General features: G+C 56.3%; 3 protein-coding genes across 3 annotated transcripts; 1 reads left to right on the forward strand and 2 right to left on the reverse strand.

Moving 5' to 3' along the window:
* Positions 1 to 684: 684 nt before the first annotated feature.
* VPREB3 (V-set pre-B cell surrogate light chain 3) lies at positions 685 to 5312 on the reverse strand. The gene is made up of 2 exons (XM_030026817.2): positions 1647 to 5312; positions 685 to 1399 (listed from the first exon to the last, which is right to left on the reverse strand). Exons 1-2 carry the CDS (start codon positions 1693 to 1695, stop codon positions 1071 to 1073), a joined length of 378 nt encoding a protein of 125 aa, XP_029882677.1. The 5' UTR covers positions 1696 to 5312; the 3' UTR covers positions 685 to 1070.
* C9H22orf15 (chromosome 9 C22orf15 homolog) lies at positions 5312 to 8457 on the forward strand. Its single transcript, XM_030026512.2, has 3 exons — positions 5312 to 6268; positions 6525 to 6650; positions 6998 to 8457. Exons 1-3 carry the CDS (start codon positions 6196 to 6198, stop codon positions 7210 to 7212), a joined length of 414 nt encoding a protein of 137 aa, XP_029882372.1. The 5' UTR covers positions 5312 to 6195; the 3' UTR covers positions 7213 to 8457.
* A 305-nt stretch (positions 8458 to 8762) lies between these two features.
* Positions 8763 to 10219, reverse strand: CHCHD10 (coiled-coil-helix-coiled-coil-helix domain containing 10). The gene is made up of 4 exons (XM_030026511.2): positions 10153 to 10219; positions 9890 to 10076; positions 9452 to 9602; positions 8763 to 9018 (listed from the first exon to the last, which is right to left on the reverse strand). The coding sequence occupies exons 1-4, from the start codon at positions 10206 to 10208 to the stop codon at positions 8999 to 9001; spliced, it is 414 nt and encodes a 137-aa protein (XP_029882371.1). The 5' UTR covers positions 10209 to 10219; the 3' UTR covers positions 8763 to 8998.
* Positions 10220 to 19713: the final 9494 nt, after the last annotated feature.

The raw sequence follows: 19713 nt of genomic DNA on the forward strand, positions 1-19713 counted from the left end.
CCAGGAAGTGACGCGCCGCCTTTTTCTCCTCCCCCGAGCCAATGGCAGCGCTAGCAGCTCCCCACGTGAGGCAGGAGCCTGCGGAAGGGGCCTAACGCCGGCCCCCTCTGCCTGCCCGAGTGGCGAGCATGCGCAGTGCGGCCGTCGCCGGTGAGGGGGTGACCAGCGCTTTGGCGTGTGTGTCCCCCCGCAGCTTTTTTCATGAAATCTGTGGGATTTTTGTGGAAAAATGCATTATCTTTCCGTGTGAAAATGTTCATATAAAGTATCCACAAGTGCCCGCGTGGTTTAACGTATCCTTTTCCCCTCAGAAGCTGTGGGGGGGCGCTGGGGCCGTGAGGGGAGATGGTGGCACGGGGAGATGGCGGCTGTGGGGAGATGGGGGGTGTGGGGAGACGTTGGGGGCCGTGAGGAGGCCTTGAGGGGCCTCCGGCAGGGGACAGGTCCTTACGGTGCGGGGACAGGGCAGCGCGGGTGGGGGTCTGGCTCTCTGGGGAAGGCGGGCTCCGCCGGGGATGGGTGACACAGCTCCATCCAGGCCCAAGAGATCCCACCAAACGCCTCGCCATAGCGCCTTGGGGTCACCCTCCGAACACCCGTACCCCAGGGCATGGCGACATCCCCGCAGGGAGACACCCGAGGGGCTCTTCCCGGACTCCACATCCATGACACGAGCCGCGTGGCTAAGGATTAACCTTTATTATCAGGCGAGCCAAACTGCACAGAAGCCCAAGCCGGGACCGAGCCCGCGCTGTGCCGAGTGCTGGAAGAGCCCAGGAGAGCCCGGCCATGGCAGAGGTCTCCATCCTCCCACCGCATCCCTGCTCCTGTGTGTTCCTGGGCCGAGCCCTGGCAGGTCTTGCACTGCGTCAGGCTGTCTAATGCTCCATGGGGGACGTTTGGGGTTGAAGGGGAGGTTGCTGCACCTCACGGCACAATGCCGTGCTGCTGGGCTTGCTCAAGCACATAAGAGGGTCTTTTTCCATTCCTCCTTGGGCTGCCATTCTCCCTGTTTAGGGCTTTGCATCAGGGTTGCAAGGGAAAATGCAGAAAGCTTTTGTTCCCCATTTCTAAAACCAGTTGAAGGCATGTGACAGGGCGCAGTAATAGTTGCCATTGTCTTCATGGCAGGCAGATGCGATGATGAGGATGCAGGCATTGCTGGCAAGGTCTTTGGTAGCAGAGAAGCGGTCGGGAATCTTGGCGGGCTTGTGCTTGTCTCGCTCAGAGTTATAATAGAGCAGATACCGCAGGGAGTGCCCCGGGCGCTGCTGGTACCAGGAGATGCCGAACTCACTGATATTGTACTGGGGGCTCAGGGTGCAGGACAGCCGAGCGGTCTGCCCAGGCATCACCAAGATGGAGGATGGCTGGGTCAGCACGGGCTGAGCCCTGGAAGCTGCGCACACCAAGGATGCAGTTACTGATGGGCTGAGCCATGTCCCCCGTTGCCCCCAGCCCCAAAATGTCCCCCTGCTCCCTTGAGGCAACCTCATTACCCAACCTCCATCCAGCTTATCACACCACACCGCCTTGGAGCAAAACACCCTACTCAGACTAACATCCCCCTTGTACAGCCCAGTCCTGCCTGCCACGCCACAGTGCTCCCCCCCAGACAGCAGCTACCTCAGCCACACCACCCTTACCTGTCCCCACCGTCCCCACCAGGAGCAGGACCATGAAGCCCAGGACCATAGCAGGAAGCAAAGGAAGGGAGGCTGTTTCGGAGAGGGTCTGCAGTGCTACGCGAACCCAGGTTGCTGTGCCGCTGGCGCCGGTGAGGTGTATGCAAATGACACAGGGGGCTCAGGGACTCCAGCTCCGCGCGTTGCTCGCTTTGCTGCAGCTGGGCTTCTGGGAGGGGGCTCGGAGCAGCGGGGCGAGAGCTAAGCATCGCGACCCACGGCCCACCTTCACCCTAGGCTAGGCCATTTCCTCCAGGTGCACCGATGCACGTACAGCCTGCCCCACTACCCTGTGCCCCGGGTACTGGGGTACAGCGGGGAGGCATCACTGACCATCTCTCCTCTCTGATGGGGGGAGCAGAGAGGTTTCCCTGAGGTCTTACACTCCGACCTTTTGCCTCGGGCCCTTTGCCACCAGGAGCGCAGGAGGCTGGGAGCCTGAGTCGCACCACACCAAGGATGCCCTGTGGTAGCAGCAGGCTGGGGGCCAGCTGGCCCTGCTGCCACCAGGGAGAATGAAAGACAGGACATACCAGAGCCCCCCCTGCAGCTGTCTCATCACAGAAGCAATATAAGGAAAGTTGCTGCTCCCTTCCCCATGCAGCTCCATCGCTGTGACAAGAATGACTGCCCCACGGCACAGGCTGGGAGCTGCCAACGGTGCTGAGAGTGCTGCCTCTGCCACGGCCGCCTCAGAATCAGCAGCCACGGGCAAACATGCAGGGTGGCTGCTGAAGTCGCCTGCCAGAAGGCATTTCCCAAGGGAGCCAGTGCAGCGAGACACAGCTGCAGCACAGCTGGTGCCTTGTGCGGAAAGACAGCAGACCGTTACAGCAAGAGGCTGCCAGACTCACCGGGCGTAAAGCCCCTCCTCTCTGCAACACCCATCGTAGGGCCCAGAGACACCACGTTACACACCCAGTCACAATCAAGGGCTGGCCTCCCCCCCGGCACGACTCTGCACCCTCCAGCCCATGGCAGTCCTTCGCAGCAGGGTGGTCAGCAGGCATTTCACAGTGTCCCATAACCGGTGGGTACCTCCCGCCCTCCACAAGCAGGCTCAGCCCCCCACCCCTGATGCCACCACATCACCATCCAGGGATGGCCCTTTCCCACCCCTCTGCAGCACCCAGCCTTACTCCCAAGGCGTCCCCAAGCCAAAGAAGTTTGCAAGTGGTTCCTGACGTGACTGGCCCATGCGTGCTCTCGGTTTGAGGGAAAATGGTGCTCTGAGACAGAGCCCGGCCTCGTTAGAACATCCCAGCACCGTGTCTCTGGGACAGGCAGATCCTGAAGAGGAAGCACCACCTTCATCCAAGGGTGCGATGCAGCAAGCTGGTCGCTCGCTTTGCTGTGCCACACTGCAGTGCTCTGAACAAGGGCTGGTGCACCCAATGGCTCGTCTGTTTTTTCTGCCTTCTCTATTAGCTGGTCTAACAAAAGCAATTACCCATGCAACCTTGCCCAATTTACTGTGACACAGCCTCCCTTGGGAGCAGCGAGGGGAAAACGAGTGAAAGGCAGTGACTGGAGCAATCAGAGCAGCTATAACGCAGATGACAAGGAGCAGGGTCCGTACCTGCAGTGCCATGAAGTAGCGAGGTGCCAGTTAGACCTGATGGGACCGTACAGCACCTTGCACAGCTGGGCTGCAGGGAATGCTGCAGTACGGGAGGGCAGCAAGGGCTTTTGTACACCTGCCGGGGGTTGTGGAGCATGCAGGTGCCACACAGCAGTCCCTGCACATGCGGTAAAGCCTGGCTGTGTCCCACCTGTGCCCATCCAGGCAAACCTGCTGTACTAGACTTATCAGAGCCAGCCTACAGCAGGCAGCAGCAGCTGCATGAGACCAGCTCCAAAGCCCCTTCAAGGCTGGGGCTTTGCCTTGATGTCTTCTGGCCTTGTGAAGCCCTGCCATTTCAGTATATCAGCAGCTTGTGTTTTATGCAGCCAGGCCCCCGAGCCCGCGCAGGTAGGAGCATACTGCAGACACAGCTCCAGCTGTTGCCCACCAGCACTCCCCAAACTCTGCAAGGTGGTGGCAAGGTGAACATGAGTCACCCCGCACATGTGTCCTAGGTGAGGAATGCCACACATACACCCTGTCACCAAGCCCCGAGCAGATAAAGTCCATGGATTAGACATGTGAAACAAAAACCCATGAAGGTAGAAGCAAATCAGCTCCTCGTGCAAGGAGGAGCATTTTGGAGAAAGGGAATTAGTCCACGGAGCAGCAAGCACTGGATATGCAGTACATCAGTGTTGTTACTGGTTCCCACCGTTCAGGTCCTCCACATCTGCTGACCAGCCTGGGAGTGTGATTTCATCCGTGTCTCAGCATCTCTGCAGGAAAAGGGCATGATGCTACAGGGCCCCCTAAGCTCTGTTGCAGGATCACTTGTACAGCAACGTTTGGGCACCAAACGGAAGATGCGGCTGGTGCATAAGCCACGCACATCACTTTGATAGCCCAGGCGTGCAGGAAAGTACCTGGCTGCGCAAGGTGCAAGAGCAGGTACAAGCCCAGCCTCATGCTGACCCTGTTCTGCCAGCTTTATTCCCTCCTGCATGAGGTACGAGAGGTGCTTAGTGACCAGAAGGAACTCACCCAGACAAAGCAGGTTTTATCCTAGATTGACACGTCACTGACCAAGCACAGCTACCCCTGTCAGGCCAGGGCAAAACGCGGACCAGGACTTAACTGCTGCACCACCCCGGATTTGCTGCTAAGCCCTGTGGCTTCCTCCCGCTCTGCAGCACAGGTGCAGCTGCCGTCCTGACAACTGCTCGCAGCTTCTCCCAGGCTGCAAAACCCCACTACCTCATGCTCCAGAGTAGGACCAGAGCAGGCAGGGTCCTGAGGAAGGTTTTTCCAGTGGCATCCAACCATCTCGCAGAGGAGACCGCGGCTGCCCTTGCAGCAGCGCTGGGCTCAGCTAGGAGCAGGGTGGGCAGATCTGGCACCATCACAGCCCAGATGAGCTGCAGGACAAACATCTGGGGCAGGAAACACCCCAAGACTGCAAAAAGTCTGAAATTCAGAGCAGCTAGGACCACACAGAGCAAGCAGCCTTACCAACAGGCTGTTGTTTAGCCCAGCCCCTGCTCTGTCCCCCTCTCCCACTCCCCAGTTGCAGGAGGCTTGGGAATCTGCGGGGGCCATTCCCCATTGCTGGGAAATCTGGCTACTGAAACCGCGACCGCATCAGCTGGAAATGCAGTCCCTCCCCAGGGCTCTCCAGCAGCTAATACCATCACCATCAGGCATTTTGTCATCCCCACCGCCTGCAGGACAGCACCCAGTACCAGCAGCCACCACATCGCGGGCCTGGGCCCCTGCTAGAGGAGAGAAGCTCTGGGACGAGGCAGGCTAAGCACCATGTTCGTTACTGTGAGATACAGAGGGAAAGCACCAGCTTTGCCTCAGCTCTGGGGGCCGGCTGGTCACCTGGACCATCTTTGTCACCACCAGGTGGTGGCCCCATGAGCGGCAGGGAGGGACATGGTACCTTGATGCATGGCAATGCCCAGTCGTTAGGGAACGGGGCAGGAGAGCTCTGCCAGGGCACATCAGCATCCTTTGCCTCATAAAAAAGGGTGATCTTTAACCCCTACACAATGAATTATGGAGGAAAACCATCCCAGCAGAGCTAAGTTAATTGCAGGGAGGGAGGCCAGAGGCAAGGATGCGTTCCCAGCCTTGCAGCTCTGGGGAATCACTGGAAGGAGCTCTGCTTACCTAGACACAACCAGAAGAGTCATGGGGCAGAAGTGACAGCTGCCAGCAGAGCTCCTCTGCTCCTGGCTGTGTGGGAAGGGTTCCCTGGCTCAAATCCTGGCCCTCAGCTTCAGAGAGCAGGTATCTGCAGCTGGTGGGAGGGAACGAGCAGACCCTGTCCTGGCCTTGCCCAGTTGGCCGAGAGCCTTTGCCTGACCCCAGACACTTGCAGCTGAAGCCACCAGACAGACACACATGGTCCTAAGCCTTTGCTCCCTCTGCTATTTGAATTGGATCCCCAGCTCTGACTACTGACGCGTGTCAGCCCTGGGGATTTCTCAATCATGACAAACTTGGTGAGAGTTCATGTCCAAAATGTCCCCTGGTGACTCAGACGTGATCTCCAGCTCTTTCCCCTTGTGACCGGGACAAGTTTGTGGAAGGGGACTGGCAAGGGCTAGGGCTCACTGCTTTTTCCTACTCATGTTTGATGAAACAAAGTTGAAGGCCAGAGACACTTCATGAATCAGAACCATTTTCCCCAAATCAAAACGTTCATCCCCGCTCCTAACCTGGAGCATTCCCAGCACCAAACACCAGCAGACACGGCTGTAATACGGCAGCTCAAAGCCCTGCTGATGGCAACGCAGGGATCCTACCTTTGCTGGCCGTGACAGCGGGCACTTCTCAGCCACCCGCTGTGCCTCTGCCGTGTCCATGGGGTCCCTGGATTCAGGGTGACCACACTCATATCTCAGGGCTCATTCCCTGTCTGCAGCCACCTGCCAGGAGATGGTGAATGTGCAGTGCTGCATCCTGATCCTCACGGCTCACCTGAAGGGGAAGCGTCAGGGCACACCTGAAGGTACAAGTGCTCCTGAGCAGCGGTCACCAGAGGGACCAGGACTCACCCATAGAGAAGCAGCAGAGAGTAACAAACAGGTTGCATGGGAATTCCAGATCATCACAGGGAAAGGGGCAGCAAACCTCCTCCCCTCTAGACCTCAACAGATTCTCTTCAAAGCATAACTTGCAAAGGAAAATACCTCTAAACCCCACAGGCTCATGTCGGCCGCTCAGGGGCACATTGGACTTTCTTCACCACATCTCTCTCCCTCCAGACTGCATCGATCTTCTGGATGAAACGGGGGCCCTGATAAACCTGAGCAAAGTGGAAAATCCTGCATCCAAATTCACCAGTAAATACCTATGGGAAAGGAAGCACTACATCCTCATAAGAGTCATCCGTAAGTTCCTTGGCAAGACAGCGCAGTTCAGCCTCTGAGCCAAGAAGGGTCTGCTTTGGCAGGAGGGCTTCCACACACCAGGAAAACCCTTTCACCTCCTAGAAACAAAGATGCAGCTTTGGAAAGGGGGGGTCCATTCAGCAGTCACTTGGACATGCACAGTAAATCTGAGGAGGCAGAAGCCAGCTCAGATGAAGAGCTAGATCTGAACCTTATGTTTGTCTGAGGTGGCTGCTCTGGGGGAGGAGGAACCTTCCCTGGGCAGAGCTGCCTGCCCCAGTTACAAGTCTTTATTTCAGTTTTCAGCCAGGAGAGAGATTAATCCATTTCTCCCATTCTGCTGGCAGGAGGAGAAAGCTCTGAGGCCACCTGCTATGAATCCTTGCTAGAGAACCTGGGGAAGCACTACGCTGACCTAGCAGGCAAGAAGAGCCAGGCACCCACCTCACCTCCACAGAGGAGCCAAGGGTGCAGGCATGACTCCTCTCCCCAGCGCAGCCCTTGTACACCATCCACAGGACTGTCCTCTGCATTCCACTATGCCCCCTCACAACACCAGTAATGGCTGTGGGTAGCAGGTGAATTCAGGCTCAAGGGCATCCCTAGATGAGGAACAGACCCATTACTGGTCACAAATGCAGTGCAGCCACCCACCAGGGCTCAACCACCATGCCGTACTGCCCAGGCACTCACCCCCAGCTCAACAAGAATCCTCTGCTACTTGGCTCCTTTTCCTGGGATCCCCCTGCTCCTCTCAGGGGTCCACACTACCACCTCCAAAGCAGCACCCTCCTGCTTCAAGGGATCACTCATGTTCCCATGGCATGGCCTGCACTCCCAAGTGACAAGAAACTGCACCTCCTTTCAACCCACCTGCGCTGGCAGCCAGGGGAACATGCACCTGCATCACTGGATGAGTCTGCCTTCAATACCATCACCACACTGGCAGCGGCCTTCTAGAGACTGTCCACTGCAGTCACCAGGAAAAGCTGTTCAAGAGACATCTGGAGTCTCCACAACTCCAGAAGCAGCATTGCTAGCACTTAGCCAAGACAGGTCAGAAGACAGCACACACCTGCTGCAGGTGCTCCTGATGGCTCTCCTTAACAGCTTCTCCACCCATACCAGCACACACCAGTATCAGTCTAATATTTATTTCTTGAAGGCAGTTAGTTCAGACAGCTTCATTACAGTGGTTCCTCCCTGCTCACACCGGGGCAGCTCACCACACCAAGCACTTGGGTTTAGAGTCTCTGGCATCTACTTTTTTCCTTGGCTGCCTCTCAGGAGAGCACAAGGCACCCCAGATAGGGCCAGGCACAGCTCGGGACATTATCTACCACCAAGAATTTAAGGCTTGACATTTAGAAGGGGCAGGACTTTCAACACTAGCCTACAGTATCTGCTGCCAGCTTTTACCATCTAGACATGGATTTCTTCACCGATCCAGGCAAGGGGCTGAGAACTTGCCCAATATTCAACAGCCAGAGGTCAGCAGTTGACAGATTAATTCTGCCATGAAAATTCAGCGGTTAAACATCTGAAAGTATCATGGTTTCACTGCTGTGCCACTAGAACTCCAGCTGAAGCCTCGAAGTTATCTTTCACACTAACATGGGGAACAGGGTCTCCTGCTGGAGGCCAGTCTGCAGGCAGCACTCATGAAACTGTTCTGCTACAGTAAGAGGAGAGCAGCTCTGAACTTAACCTGAGGCTGGTGACCTTGAGAACATTGCATAACCTGCTAAGGCTTTTAAGTAAGATCAGCCGACTGTATCTGCCAGACAGGTCATATTTTCTTAGCTCTGGGGTCAGAAGAGCTCTTCAGGAAGAGGGTATCAATGGAAAAATAATTTGTTACTGAAAATACTGTAGGACAAATCTCAGGTTACCTCTCTCCAGCCCCTCCTCTGCCTGGAGGGCAGCCAATCCAGTCTCCACTCAGCTGTGGATCTGCTTTTGCCAAGTCATGCAAGCACAGCTCTTGCTAGGCTGCACCTCCTGTTGGCAGGAAATACACAATTGTGCCTTGTCCTTTAAGTGGCTGATACTGTTAACATTTTGGTAGCTTAATTTTAGCTTGAGAATTAAATAAAGAACAAGCACAAGTGATAGGTCCAAATAAACTCCTTTATTTCTCTGTAATAAATACAGCACTATCTGAATTCTGAATTCCCACAGGTCCAACCACTCCTTTCCTTCTCTACTAGTCGAGAAGTAAATTACCACTAGAAGACTCCTGTCTGGTCAGTCTGTTCCCTCCAGCTCATCCCGTGTCCATCCTTCTGCTCCCTGCAGGCAGCAGGGCTCTACACCAGGCTCCTCTTCCCTACAAGGGGGCAGATTCTTCACAGGAGAGAAGAAACACCTACAGGGAGAAAGTACAAGTTCAGCATTAGGTGCACATTCCAGCAGCTGGAGTTAATAAAAGCTTTCTTACCTAAGGTGACCAGATCAAGACACAGCTACTGACATCTGCTTTTAACAGGTGCAGCAGGAATTAGGGCATCAAGTAGGGAAAGCAGCAGGCTTCCCACAGCAGCAAGAGAGGAACCTGCAGGAGGGCACCTACAGCCTCCTCACCTTCAGAGAGACATGGTCAGGATCATTTCTCCTGCCCTTTCCAGTTCCCTTCCGCATTCCAGGACACAGGAAAGGCAGAACCACTTCCTGTTTAAAGCCTTGAGGGGCACTACAACCGCAACAGATTGCGTCTGCAACCTTTGAACCCCCTCGGGTATTCTCCGGGCAGCAGTTCCTTCACTACCCAGCCCTCCCGCAGGGACAGGGCACAGACTCACCGTTGCTATTCTTGCACTGCTTCAGCGCCTCGTTGAAGCCCTCGCACAAGGTCAGGTCTCTCTGGTTGGTAGCACATTCCAGGAACTGCTTCATCTCATAGTGGCAGGGTCCGTAGGGCGACTGCTGGTACACGGGCTGCTGCCTGGGCTCCTGCGGGCAAGGACCCGGTTCGGGAAAGAGCTCTGGGGGCAGCGGCACCTCCTTCAGTAAACACGGCGGCTCCTTACCGCCTCTCACCGGGACCGGCCCCGTCGCCTTGGCCTGCTCCTGCGTCCGTCCTTCGCCGCACGGGCCAAGCGGCCCTCGCAAGGCCCGGCGGTCCCCGCTCCCCGGGACCGGCCCGGCTCCCGCCGCCCCTCCTCACCCCCGGTCCCGCGGCCCACCGCCCCGCCCCGGGCAAGGGCAGGGCAAGGACGCCCGCCCGGCTCCGCTCTCACCTGGGCGGGAACCGCCGCCTTGGCCGGTTCGGAGGAGCCGCCGCCGCTGAAGGCGCCGGTGAGGGCGCTCCCCACGACGTGTCCCACGGCGGAACCCACGGCCACGCCGGCCGCCGTGCTCGCCATCTGCGCCATCAGACCGGGTTGCGCCGGCTGCGCCGCCGGCACCGGGGCCGCTGGGGCCGGGCTGCGAAGAGGAGCGAGTCAGAAAGGGGCGGCGGGTGGGCAGAGACCCGACCCGGCCCCGCCGTCGCCCCCGGTACCTGGCCGGTGCCGGTGCCGCCGCGGGCCGCCCCACGCTCCTGCCGCCGCGCGCCATCGCCTCACAGCTCTCCCGCCCCCTCCCGCCGCCTTTAAGAGGCGCCGCCGCCGCCGCCCCCACGTGACGCCGTGCGCATGCTCGGCCGCAGCGGCCGACGCCACCCGCCCCGCCCTTCTGCGGGAAGGCGGGGTCTTCCCGCCGGGCTTCACCGGGCGGAGAAGGGCGGGGCTGGCCCGGGCCCCGCCCCCGGCCGCCGCCCGTCCCCGCTAGGGGGCGCGCCCGCCCCGCGGGGCCCGGCCTCTCCCCTCGCGCAGCCGCCTGAGGGAACGGGGGGGGCCCGGGGCCGGTGGCGGCCGGAGCGGGCGGGGAAAGGGACCGCCGGAGCCCGAACCGCAGCAAGGGGGGCGGGGGTCTCCTCCGGCCCCCGGAGGCGCGGACCGGCTGCCCTGAGCAGGGCAGCGGGGGGCTGGCCCTGTACGCCCAGGCTTGAGCCCCCCCCGCCGGTGTTTAAGGGCCGCCGGAGGGGCCGTTCAACAACACCCCCACCCCCCCCCGGTAACGGGGGATGGGCCGCGGCGGCGGAGGAACGATTCGTACTCCTGGGGATGGCTTCTGGCTCCGTAGGAGACACTGACCACAGCTCTGCCCGCCCCGACACGGGGTTTGACGTTGCGTTTCGGTTTGTCCCGCTACGCTGCCGCAACCCGACCGGCCCGGCCAACGCGCTTTCAAGGGCGAACCGGTATCTCGCTGCGCCCAAATTCAGCGCCTGCAGGTGAAGCAACGTACCAGCTCCAGAGTCACCGGCCCAAACGTGGCTTAGCCCGTTTTTGGGCTCCCACCACGTTCTGCTGAGCGCCGTGGAGCCACGGAGCCTACGACAAAGGACGAAGCTCCGGGCAGGAGCGAAGAACCGACGGCTGGGCGGGAGACCGGGCAGCGGGAGGGAGCAAGGAGGCCCCGCTAGCGGGCGATGAGCAGAGCAGAGCGGCTCTGCTGTGGAGGTTTCCGCAGATGGGGTGACCAAAGGAAGAGCTTCGAGGAGGGCGACGCGGTAGCTTTGCAAATGCTCGGAGGCTGCTTCTCCCAGGTGTGCAGCAGAGCACGAGAGAGCGTGAAGGGGCTTGTTGGAAATGGGCGACGGAGACGGCCTCTGTTGCGTGGGAGAGGATGGGTGGAGGAGAGGTGGGTAATGAAGGGCTGGGAGAGGGAAGATGAACAGTCCACAATCGGGGCAGAGGAAAGAGGGTGCCAGGGAGGAGCGTGGGGAGGAATGATGTGGTCTAAGCCATTGGCCAGCACAACAATTTTTGCGGCAGCCCTCTGGATACAAACCAGCAGATCAAGGAAAGCTTTGCAAGGCGTGGACATTGGTTGGGAAGTAGGAATCCATGGAGAGATGACGATGAGCCCTCAAATCACGAACAGACAGGCTGGACGACGCCAGTTTTACCTTCAGACCAATTTCCTGGCAATCATCTCTTCCCTGGCACCCCAGCTGGTCTCCGGGACCTCTGTGGGTCTATGTCTGCTCAATGTCTGCCCGGGATGGGCCTGGTTGCCAGCTCCATCTTTGGATGTCCCTTATGCCCTGTGGAGTGAAAGAAATTTCCAAAATTGAGAAGGATCCAGAAGTTGTCCAAGGTTAAAAAAAAATCCCAGCTATGTTATGTCTCCAGGGCTGTGTTCGTACATTCAGCAAGTTATGAAAACCAGCTCTTTGGGCTGGTTCATTGACTGGCAGGAATTAGAGAGCTAAGTCACCGTAGGGTTGGCAATTAGCTGCTGTGTAAGTGTTTTTGTAGAATCAAATTTCCAGCACGAGGGGAAGAGAAAAGCATTTGTAAAGCAAGCCACCCCCTCAGCGTAGGAGCTGGGCAGGCAGGGGGAGAGCTGCAGCTCCTACGCTTCTGAGGAGAGGGATTGTGCCTCAAACACAACTTTGGTCTCCTCTTCTGAGCGGTAACACCCCCAAATCCTTCCTCCCACGGTGCCAGGGACCTCGCCTGCCCCGGGAGCTGTGCTGTGCAGTTCTGCTTTCAGCTGGAACAGCAGCATTTTACATTCGGCATTTGCCTGTCTTTTGCCCACTAATAGGAGAGGGGGCCAAGCAGTTGTAAAACCAGAAGGCTATAACTGGAAAGCCCCTGCCTCAGCAGCACCTGCGTTTTTCCCTTTTCCCAGCCACGCATCCTGAGGGAGCGGGGTTCCCTCCCCCGTGCAGCCCCATCCCGCCTAGCCATGAGCACCTGTGGGGAAACAGAGGTCTTAAAGACACGAGAAAAAAAGGCAGGAGGGGACAAAAGGGTGACCTCAGGGAGCCCCTTACTGCGAGGAAACCCCTGGGCATGTGAGCACGGTCAAGCCCATCAGTGCGTGGGGCTGGGGCTACCACACCACGGGCTCCTCTTCCCTCCTTGGTTGTCCCTGGTCATAGGAAGAAGCTAGGCATGTGCTGGGGGGAGGAGAGGACAGATTTGCAGGGAGCGCAGGGAATGCCAGACCTCCAGCCATAAGAAATCGAGGTTCATTAGTTCCACTACGCGCAGAACAACTTGCTGAAGGAGCCTGGGTTTCAAGCTGAGAGCGTCCCTTTAAGCTGCGTCTGGGGGACCCTTTGATTTGGTTAATTAGACGCAAAGTTTTTCTGTGCTGTGGGAGGCCGGGTATGTGCTGAGGAGCACAGCTACCCTGGGTTTACTAATGAGATAATTTATTGTGGCTGTCTGAGAGGCTGAGTGTACACAACTCCACCCGCACACACACCACCCACTCCAAGCCCTCTGCTCCCAGCTGGAGAGTCCTCAGCGCTGGAGGTGGAAGTACTGTGTTAGGTCTCCCTGCGCAGAGCCCTGCCGAGGAGCCATCCTTCACTCGGGGAACTTGTGCAGCAGGGCACCGTTTGCATCTAAATATCCCCACGACAGTTTTTACTGCTTCCCTGGCCAAACTTCCTAATTCCCCTATTTTTCAGCCTAAATTTGATCTTTGATTCAATCAAGTAGCTGCGTTTCTGCCTCTCTTTCTTCCCCTGCTCCAGAAGATCCCTCCTTACATAGTTCAAGTGTTAGGGCTTGCCTACACTTGAAGGTTGACTCTGGATTAAGGGACATATAAATCTGAAAGACAGTAACTAATTCCTGAATAGTTCTGGAAAGATTTACTCAAACCCAGTCATTTCTGAATAACTCGGTGCGCTGGCCGGCCTGTACATTCCCTCCTGTTAGCAGCAGGACCAGGTAAGACAAGGTTTGTAAAAAGCAGGTCTATTTTTTTCAACTGCTTTCTCCCCGGTGCTCTAAAAGCAGGTAATAATGTCCCCCTTCGGAGTTTGCCTCACTTAAATCCTCACGCTGTCACAGCCGAAATGTGGCTACAAAGAGATCTAGGAATTCCCCAACCGTTTGGATCACAAGGGGTTATTTCAGAGGTAAGGAATGCAATACCGGGCCTCCCTGGGTCTCCTACCTGTCTCTGCCCCTCCATCATCGGATGACAGAGCGTATGTCTGCCTGTGCCAGGCTGCACCTTCACAGGGCGTTTGCTTAGGGGAGCGGTGCCACCCACAAGGGGCCTGTTTCCACAGAAGCCTTCTCCACGCAGCCATGCCACGCTGCGGCATGTCCGTCCCTGCCACGGGCCACCACCAGCAGGTAGCCATCTGGAGATGCTGATGGAGCCTCCTGCCTCCCGAGCTGCAGGTTTGCGCTTGGAGAACCCTAATTATTGCATGCAGGGGCAGATCTGGGCAGTGCTCTGGGTGTACCTGAATTTAAGTTATTTAGGTTAACAGCAAATTGCACGGGATGGTTGCTCAGGGATCTGGGCAAACTATTCAAAGCAGAAGAAAGCTTCTGATGAATTAGCCAATATTTTTGTTTGTGGACAATCCCCCCCCAAAAAAGAAACAAAACCTCCAGTTCTTACCAATGTGTTTGCTACTCAAAATTACTCCATGAATCATTTATGACTGAATGTATTGCAGTCAGTGGGTTTCTTGTGTCCTGCTTTTATCTTCATCTTTGAGCTCTGGCTAGTCCTAATTTTGTTTGTGCCTAGTGGCTGATTTCAGTCTCCCAAGTCCATACAGAGCTTTCAGGTCAGATGTAAATATGCAAGCGCTACTTTTTTTAGCCTATAAAGTTTTTTGCAAGCAGAAGTTGCAACTAACAAATAATACAAAAAAAACCCCAAAACAAAACCAAAAACAAGCAAGTTGCTACCACTAAAAGGAATTCACAGATTTTTTTTCCTAAGCGAAGGGGCACGTTTTCTGCAGTCCTGCCTCACCGCCGTTCCCCCAAGGGATAACAAAGCGGTAGCGTCACAGGCAGGTGATACTCGATGGCATCGCCACTGCCGTGTGGCACATAGCCCTGTCTCACGCTGGATGCCACGGGCTTTGAGCACACTCTCCCCACGCAGACCTCTTGCTGTCTGCATCTTTCCTCAGTCTCTTTTTAGCCAAAATATAAGACTGTGAAATGAAGTCACTGTACTGCAAGAGTCAGAGATGAGAAAAGGAAGGAAGAAAAAACTGCGGTGTCTAACTGGAGGAGCCGCAGATGGCTAGACGTGACTGCGAGGGAAGGGAAGGCAGCACTGCAGAGTGCCGTTTCAGCTTTCAAGTCTTGTGCTCCCAGGATCTACATGCCATTTCTTGGATGTGGTTTGCCCCGAGGGCAATCTCAACAGCTGTGAAGTTTCAGCAGATGAACAATGTAGTTTTCAATAAATTTCACAAAGCAAACGAAAGGATTTTAACTCATTCATGCTAGCCCACTTTTGGTCTGAAGGCTTTTCCGGACCTGAATCCATTCACATCATGAGTGTTTCCCATTTGAACCCCAGGGCCTGACTGCTGGAGCACACCAGAGCTAGACTGCTCTGCTCCGGCTTTCCGGACAGCTCTTCCCCGTCAGAAGAGGCTTCTCTCAGCCATGCCCATGGGTCCTGGGAGGTGTAGGTGCACCTCTGCATTTACCTGTGCCACTTAAACCCACCCTGGTGACCCGCGGGTGGAGGAAGGTACCAAACATGGAATGTGGATGCTCTCACCTCCTCGTGGGGAAAGAGGAGGTGGTCGAAAGGGAACTTTTCCAAATCTCTTCCCCAGTGGCAGCTGCATCTCAGAGCTTCAATTTCCTTTGTATTCACACATGCAGAAGCAGGGCTTGCACACTCGGAGGCATGTTCTGATCCCAGCTGAAGGCTGATGCCATTAGTTGCAACTGAAAGAAGGGCTTTTGCGTCCCAAAATTCCTCAGTCCTAGCCAGGAAACTACCTCTTCCAAAACACCTCTAATGTATCCTCAGATCATGAGGATGACAATTACTGTGAGTTCTGTGAATTTACCTGCTACATACGGGACAAGATGGCACACCTGAGCCCACAGATTTTGTTTTGTTTTCTTCATGGCTGCAGAGCACCCCATAAGCAGTGCAGCTAAAAAGCCAGCGCAGGTTGGTTTGGTGCATGTCTGGAGGATCTGAGCAATGAGACAGTGCCCTTCGCTGCCTCTCCTCTGGCTGAGATCTGCCAGGCGGTTTCAGGGAGTCCAAAGCTGCGAGCTCACACCCCTTGCAGGAGGTAAGAGCGCTGAGCGGGTCCTGGAGGGATCTCACACCTTTACAGGCTTCCTGCTTTACCTGTGCTGTCCCGGTCGATGGGCTTGAGGCTTGGCATTTCCTTCTCATCCAAATGTCTACCCGGAGGCTGTTTCCCTCCACTCTTGCACAGCTGCTCCCTAGCTGGTCTGGTTTTCCCCCCCTGCCTTTTGCAGACACACAGCAAACATCTCTGGAGAGCTGCGCTCGGTGGTTCCCCAAGGACAGCTCTGAGGGGGGTGCTGATGGCTCCAAGGTGTCTGTAGTAAAACAACACGTAAGCAAATACGGAAGCAAGCATGGGGTCTGTGTGTAAGGCAGAGGCATCTGTGACTTTTTAGGAGGCTGTTAGCACCAATCCATGAACAGCTACTGCTTTGAACTAGATTATTACAGTAACTACCTTCCCCCATCTCCCCCTTCCCAAGAAAAGACATAGCCCGTACGGCAGCCGGAGAGATCTTGTGCGATTCTGCAGCCTCTCCATAAACAGTTCACAGCCACCTGCGATTCGGGATCCTTTGTCTCAGCTCTCCAAAATGTCTCATGAGTTTTAATCACCACGTTGCTCTCCCTGCCCTACTGAGGCTGTCCAGCCATCAGCTTCCAACACCTCTTCTCAGCTGGAAGCTAAATACTGGAGCCCATCTTCTCTTTCCTCTGTAGAAGAACCTGGTGGTGTCTCCTCTTCACATGGAGGGTCAATATCCCCTGCAAATGCACAAGGAAGCCCGGTTGTGCACTCCGTTTTGTGATGATTGCCGCTGAAATGCTCTTCTTTCAGCTGCAGCCTCCACCATAGAGTGCTGAGCTCAATGCAGACACCATCCATGGGCTCCTCAACAGGAACAGTGCATGCATCCTCTTCTGCAGGAACAGCCTGGCCTTTGCAAAATCAGTGGTCTGAGCAAACACCGGAGCTCTCTGCAAAGGCCGGGCACTGTGTCTGCCGTGCTGCATTCATTCTCAGCCTTGTGCAAGCTCTCGTGGTGCTCCTTTTAGACCGTTCTTCGGAATCTTCAGTTTGGCCTCTGGGTGCTTCCCTGGATCTGAGGCTTCTACATTGAGTTTGGGATAATGCAGTCTCAGAGTTCAGCAATTGCTGTCTAAGAGAAAGTGGAAAAACATCTTGGGACTCAAGCTCTGCCACAGTCTGGCAGCCAATTTATTGCAGTGACATTTGTTAGTGGCAGCGCAGCGTGGGTCACAGATGCGTCCTTCCCCACAGCATCCAGGGTAGCATGAACTCCGAATTGCAGGGCACTGCATCACTGCTGCATAAACTTAACTGTAGTGAGAGGCACTTTGCATCCCAATGGGAGCCAAGAGAGCACTCACACCAACCGAAACCCATACGTCCGTGATCTCTCTTCCCGGTTATCTCCTCTGCGCTGAGTTTGCTTGCTCTCCTGTCATTCTTCTCTCCTGGCTCGCATCCTTACTGCTTTCACGTGACTTCATTCAGTCAGAGCCCACAGCACTGCCCTGATGCTGGGCAGATGCCACGCAGATGCCTATTTCTGCTCAGCCGGCACCAACCAGCCCAGCTGCTTCCCTGCCATGAGCACAGCCGCCCTCTGGTCCCACCGAGATGCAGGGAACGCTCTCTCCTTGCTACTGCTGGCCCTGGCTTGCCAAGCTGGCCTGCACATCCCAGGGATGGACACCTTCAACTCATCATGGGAAAAGCACGCTGTAGGATGATGCCAGAGCAATGCGGAGGGGCAGGAGGGTCCCGGCAGCAGTGAGGCTGAGCCGAGAGGGGCTGGGGGAGTAGTACCTGTTCCAGGGAGGTGAGTTCAGCAGCATTTGCTGAGGAGGGGGGAGAGGGTCTTGGCTGCTCTGAGCAGGAACGTGTATGAAGAAAAGCCTCGACCCACACCCTGAATTCCACAGCTCGGCTCCGGGGACAGGGGGAGGGAGAGAGGACAGGATGGGACATTTCCAGCAGACCCGCGACTTGTTTGTAAAAGCCTCATCTCACCAGCCCTGCCTGCCTCCTCCCCCATCACCTCCACTGCTCACACTGCGGTTTATTAACGCAGTCCCCCTTAGGCTAGAGGGAATCACATCCCAGGAGACATTCCAGTCTCAGCTCGGCTTCGGAGGGGATCACAGGGAGCCAAGGGTGGGGGGCGTTTCACCAGGACGTTTCATTTGCAGAGAGCTGGCAGGTCGAAAGCGCTGCAAGACGGCACTAGCAGCCTCCTTATCAGACACCGAGCAGCCGCAGGCTGAAGTCGAGTCTCTGCTCGGCTCTGTATCTCCCAGTCATTTCTGCTTTGTCCAGGCTGCTGGCTGGAAGCTCTCAACCTGGGCTTTGCTTGGTGGTGGGTGCACGGCCGGGCACAGGGAATCTGGGCAGGGAGTCTCGCCCTTTTGCTCAGGCGATGAACACAACTGTTGGCAACGTGCAGCCGGGTCCAGGCTGCCGCAGGGGCTCAGCTGGGGGTCAGCACCCTTCCCCGAGCACCAACAGGGCCTCAACCGCCAGCTCCTCGCAGGCGTCGCGCTCTGCACCAGTCGGGGCCGACACCTCTCGCCAGGAATGGGAGCTGGCTCCCCAGCGTCTGGCTCCTCAGGTGAATTGTGGTGTGCCCTGAGCCTATGCCAGGAAAATGCCAGCAGACGAAACTCCGTCTCAGGCCAAGAGACACGAAGACGGATGTGTTTTCCTTGCCTAGCTTATCTCGCAGGCAGCGCTTCGCCCCGGGAGCCCGGCACTGTTTGTGTGCGCTCGGCTCCTGGCACGGGGGCAGGATATGATTAGACAACAAACTCTGTGGCGTACCTCTCCCGGGGCTGCAGCCTGCCCCTGCCCTGCCGAGACCACGGCCCAGCAGGGAGTTGCTTCTCGGGGGCCAAATCCCAGGGCTGGCTGCAGCTGCACCACGGCTGATGGGGGAGAAGGGGGAGGAAAAGCCGCACGACCCCGCAGCTGCTCGGGCACCACGTGAGCTGCCGTGCGAGCTACACGGGGGGACAGGGCTGCGGCTGCCTTAGCTGTTCCCCTGGAGACCCGCTCCTGGACTGGACCCCTGCGCAGATGCAGGACAGTCCTGCCACCAGCTCGCTTGTTCCTAGGTTGGAGGAGGCAGCAGTGGCTGCCCAGCAGCCCTGCAGGTAGTCGTGCACTCAGCCCAGGGGCTCAGCTCTACGTGTGCCCCTTGGTTTCGTAAGGGCAGTACACTAGGCAGATCCCAACCTCGTCAGACTCTGCACCGCTGGGTTCAACCCAGAATTAAGGTCAAGGAAGGGGGTTTTTTGAAGGCAAACCCAAATGAATGCAAAATAAGTAGTAGTGGATCAAGCAAAACTTTATGGAAATTCATAGTGAGACTGTTGCGCTGGCGTAGTTAAGCTGAAGTCTGGAAAAAAATCAAAACATTTTATTTTGGCATTTTCAAAGCGTACTGTTTGGATCCAGGACGGCCTGCACAATTCCAGCCATTTTCATTTAAAATATTTTAAAAAGCTAAAAAGAGCTTTGAAGCATAGCATTTTGCTGACTAACAGACATTTTTACATCTTACTTTACTTTACATGTTACTTTACCTTTCCACCTGTGAGTCGAGGCCCAAAGGCGAAATTTGCCCTAACTCTATGTCCTCTTCTTGCCCCCTCCCCATGCCCATGCTTTGGGCTGCCAGCTGAGGAGGAGAACCGGGTAATTCAAGGCCTGTTGGAGAAATACTCCTGATCCCTGGTATTTACAAGGGCAGTTCACTGTGCATGACCCCCAGCCTTGTTTGTACCTACCTCCACCTGTACAAACACCCGCTTTGGCTGCCCAGGAGAAAACAAGATGCCAGGGCCAAAGAAAAGGGGAATCCCGAAAGCAAGAGGGTGAGAACTGAGACTTGCCTGATGAGGATGTGTCCCTGTTCGTCACCCACTGAGCAGTGATGCTGGAGACATCAATTCATGAGGCCATCACCTACAGAGAGAAGAGGAA

This window comes from Aquila chrysaetos, chromosome 9 (genome assembly GCF_900496995.4).
Source record: "Aquila chrysaetos chrysaetos chromosome 9, bAquChr1.4, whole genome shotgun sequence".
Lineage (NCBI taxonomy): Eukaryota > Metazoa > Chordata > Aves > Accipitriformes > Accipitridae > Aquila > Aquila chrysaetos.

What these genes read in the sequence shown, in the direction of transcription:
- VPREB3 (XM_030026817.2), bottom strand. Translation starts at nt 1,695, where the DNA reads ATGGTCCTGGGCTTCATGGTCCTGCTCCTGGTGGGGACGGTGGGGACA. An exon ending in GGTGGGGACGGTGGGGACAG is followed by an intron (nt 1,400 to 1,646) that starts GTAAGGGTGGTG and finishes TGGTGTGCGCAG; the next exon opens with CTTCCAGGGCTCAGCCCGTG.
- C9H22orf15 (XM_030026512.2), top strand. Translation starts at nt 6,196, where the DNA reads ATGGTGAATGTGCAGTGCTGCATCCTGATCCTCACGGCTCACCTGAAG. An exon ending in GCGTCAGGGCACACCTGAAG is followed by an intron (nt 6,269 to 6,524) that starts GTACAAGTGCTC and finishes CTCTCCCTCCAG; the next exon opens with ACTGCATCGATCTTCTGGAT. An exon ending in CATCCTCATAAGAGTCATCC is followed by an intron (nt 6,651 to 6,997) that starts GTAAGTTCCTTG and finishes TTCTGCTGGCAG; the next exon opens with GAGGAGAAAGCTCTGAGGCC.
- CHCHD10 (XM_030026511.2), bottom strand. Translation starts at nt 10,208, where the DNA reads ATGGCGCGCGGCGGCAGGAGCGTGGGGCGGCCCGCGGCGGCACCGGCA. An exon ending in GCGGCACCGGCACCGGCCAG is followed by an intron (nt 10,077 to 10,152) that starts GTACCGGGGGCG and finishes TCCTCTTCGCAG; the next exon opens with CCCGGCCCCAGCGGCCCCGG. An exon ending in AGGCGGCGGTTCCCGCCCAG is followed by an intron (nt 9,603 to 9,889) that starts GTGAGAGCGGAG and finishes CCTTGCCCGCAG; the next exon opens with GAGCCCAGGCAGCAGCCCGT.